This window comes from Gavialis gangeticus, unplaced genomic scaffold, assembly GCF_001723915.1.
Source record: "Gavialis gangeticus isolate Ggan-Ray unplaced genomic scaffold, GavGan_comp1, whole genome shotgun sequence".
Classification (NCBI taxonomy): Eukaryota; Metazoa; Chordata; order Crocodylia; family Gavialidae; genus Gavialis; species Gavialis gangeticus.
This window is the reverse complement of record NW_017728957.1, coordinates 509132-512009: the sequence shown is the minus strand read 5'-3', so window position 1 is coordinate 512009 and position 2878 is coordinate 509132. Positions and strand designations below refer to the sequence as shown.

Sequence of the window (2878 nt, the reverse complement as noted above, 5' to 3'; positions counted from 1 at the left end):
TTCCTTCCTCTTCTAGCATGCCCACATCCCCCCCCCCACATCTTAGTGTCGTCTGCGAATTTGAACAGGTGCTTTTTACCCCCTCGTCCAAGTCGCTGATTAAGATGTTGAACAGTGCGGGCCTGAGGACCGAGCCCTGGGGGACCCCACTGCCCACATCCCTCCAGGTCGAAAATGACCCATCCACCACCACTCTCTGGGTGCGGCCCTTCAGCCAGTTGGCCACCCATTTGACTTTGTGGGTGTCGACACCATAGTCCCCCAGTTTTTTAATGAGAACAGGGTGAGAGACAGTGTCGAAGGCCTTCCGAAAGTCCAGGAAGACGATGTCCAGTGCTACCCCTGCATCTAAGGATTTGCTGACCTGGTCATAGAAGGCCACCAGGTTGGTCTAACAGGACCTGCCTCTAATGAACCCGTGTTGGTTGCCGCTAAGCATAATCTCCCCCGCTGGCCCCTCGTGGACATGTGCCAGAATAATTCTCTCAAAAAGCTTACCCAGGATCAAGGTAAAACTAACTGGCCTATAGTTTCCAAGGTCCTCCTTCCTCCCTTTTGAATGTATCCAGAGTAGGTGAATGTGCAGAGTAGGTGCTTGCACCACTTCTGCGGGGAGTCTGTTCCATATTCTGGAGACTCGGACAGTAAAGTAGTTCTTCCTTATGTCCAGTCTAAAATGGTCTTCTAGCGGTTTGTGACTGTTGGACCTTGTTTTCTCTGGGGGAGCCCTGGTGAACTGACGTTTTCCCAGATCCTGATGCACACCCCTGATACACTTATAGGCTGCCACCAAGCCCCCCTTGAGCCTACACTTTTCCAAGCTGAAGTGTCCTATGCCTCTCAGCCTGCTCTCTTGACCTCTGATCATGGATGTGGCTCTCCTGTGGACTCTCTCCAGCTTCTCCACATCCTTTTTAAAGTGGTTGCAGAATTGGATGCAGTACTCCAGCTGCGGCCTCACCAAAGCTGACTAGAGCAGGAGAATGACATTTTGGGTCTTGTTTGAGATGCGCTGGTAAAAGCCAAGGTTTTATTTGCTTTGCTGGTTTTGGCATTGTATTAGTGGCTCATATACATCTTATGGTCAATCGTAATCCCCAAGTCTCTTTCAGACATAGTGCTACTGAGTGAAACACTGCTGAGCCTATAGGTATGATGTGGGTTTTTCCTCCTGAGGTGGAGCACCTTGCATTTGTCTATGTTGAAGGTCATCAGGTTTGTATCTGCCCAACACGGCGGGCCCCACTTACCTCCCAGCTGTGTTTGGGGTCAAGGTCAGGGTCCGCTGCATCTGCTGGGGGTCCTGGGCTCGTGGCGGCACGACAGGCTTCCTCCAGCTGTGATGAGAGATGCAGGGACCCCAAAGCCAAATATGGAGTCAAAGGCCGATGTGGAGACTTGACTGAAATTGTGCTAAAACAGGTGTGTCCTGAAGGCAATGGCTGTGCACCGTGAAGGTGAAGGAGCTGCACAGTGTGCCAGAGAGGGTGATGATGATAGTGGGCCAGATGGTAGCCTGTGCTGGAGTCACTGATGTCATTGTTGGAGTTAGTCTGTGTAGTCGTGGGTGTGTCTGCACTTGGAACTGGTTTCAAAGAAACTAGTTACTAGAAAAGTGGTAGAAGGTTGGAATACGGAATGAGAACAGAGGTATAGCTGTGCAGGTCTAGAAAGGCAAAAGTAGACCTGTTTCACAGTGCCTTAATTGCTTCTGATCCTGTCTAAGGAGAGTGCCCCAAAACTAATATTGTGTTTGTAGAGATTCTAGTTGTAACTTCATTCTCTTTTAAAAGAAATAGGAAAACAGATTGCATGTTGTATCATAAATACATTGATGTAACTATAACAGCCTCGCTGGCTTGAAACTAAATATCTAACTTCTTCTCTCAATAGGTCATAGAATTGCCACTTACAAACCCAGAATTATTCCAGCGTGTGGGAATTATACCTCCAAAAGGTTGCTTGCTGTATGGTCCGCCAGGTTAGTATACGACTCCAGGCATCTCTTCTTCCAGTTAGAATTTCTGCTGATTCTAAAGACAGAACGAGCCATTGGGTATGGTTGTTGTGCAGTGCACTGCCATGCAGATATTAGCTTGCATACTGGAATCTGTATATCTGTTTCATTGGGTGTTCCGTCCAAGGTACTTGCCCTCCTAATAGTGCAACCTTCTGCCCAAGCTACTATGGCTAGACTGCTTCTGGTTCCCAAGCAGGCTCATATATTCTACTTGATACTGCACTGCACTTTCTAGAAACATCCTTGCCATCCATGAACCTGCAAGGCAGGCCTCTCAAGTTCTGTTCTCATTATAATAGTGTTGAAGTGTGCCCTTAGAAAACACCTGCTGTATTACATTAATGTCTTTGTACACTGGCAATATTGTCATCTGAAACTTTGGTAACTGGTTGATCTACCAGTTGAACAGCCTTAGTCTCTGTCTATCCATCCAGGTACAGGGAAAACACTCTTGGCAAGAGCGGTTGCTAGCCAGCTAGACTGCAATTTCTTAAAGGTAAAATAACAGTATTTATTTTAACTATGCTAAACTGAAACTCTTTGGAGTTCAGTCAGTTGCTCATAGTCCCTGCTTGTTTTCAACAGGTTGTGTCTAGTTCAATTGTAGATAAGTACATTGGTGAAAGCGCCCGACTGATAAGAGAAATGTTCAACTATGCCAGAGATCATCAGCCATGTATCATTTTCATGGATGAAATAGATGCTATTGGTAAGCCTAATGGGGCTAATGTTTCCTGTGAATATTTTAGTTAGCGCTGAAGCACTACTCTTTTTTTCCTCTCTTTTCTTAAAAGACAAATACAGACTTGATTGTTGAGAAGTGTCTCATTCCCCCCCCCCCCCCCCCCCCCCCCCCCC

The 2878-nt window shown here is 46.9% G+C and overlaps 1 protein-coding gene across 1 annotated transcript in view; it reads left to right on the top strand.

The window, feature by feature from the left end:
• PSMC6 (proteasome 26S subunit, ATPase 6) overlaps window positions 1-2878 on the top strand; it is a 32410-nt gene that overhangs the window by 24116 nt on the left and 5416 nt on the right. Inside the window, exons 8-10 of the mRNA XM_019528382.1 lie at window positions 1894-1981; window positions 2455-2516; window positions 2606-2729. Coding sequence (XP_019383927.1) covers window positions 1894-1981; window positions 2455-2516; window positions 2606-2729 — 274 coding nt within the window. The remainder of the gene's footprint in view (window positions 1-1893; window positions 1982-2454; window positions 2517-2605; window positions 2730-2878) is intronic.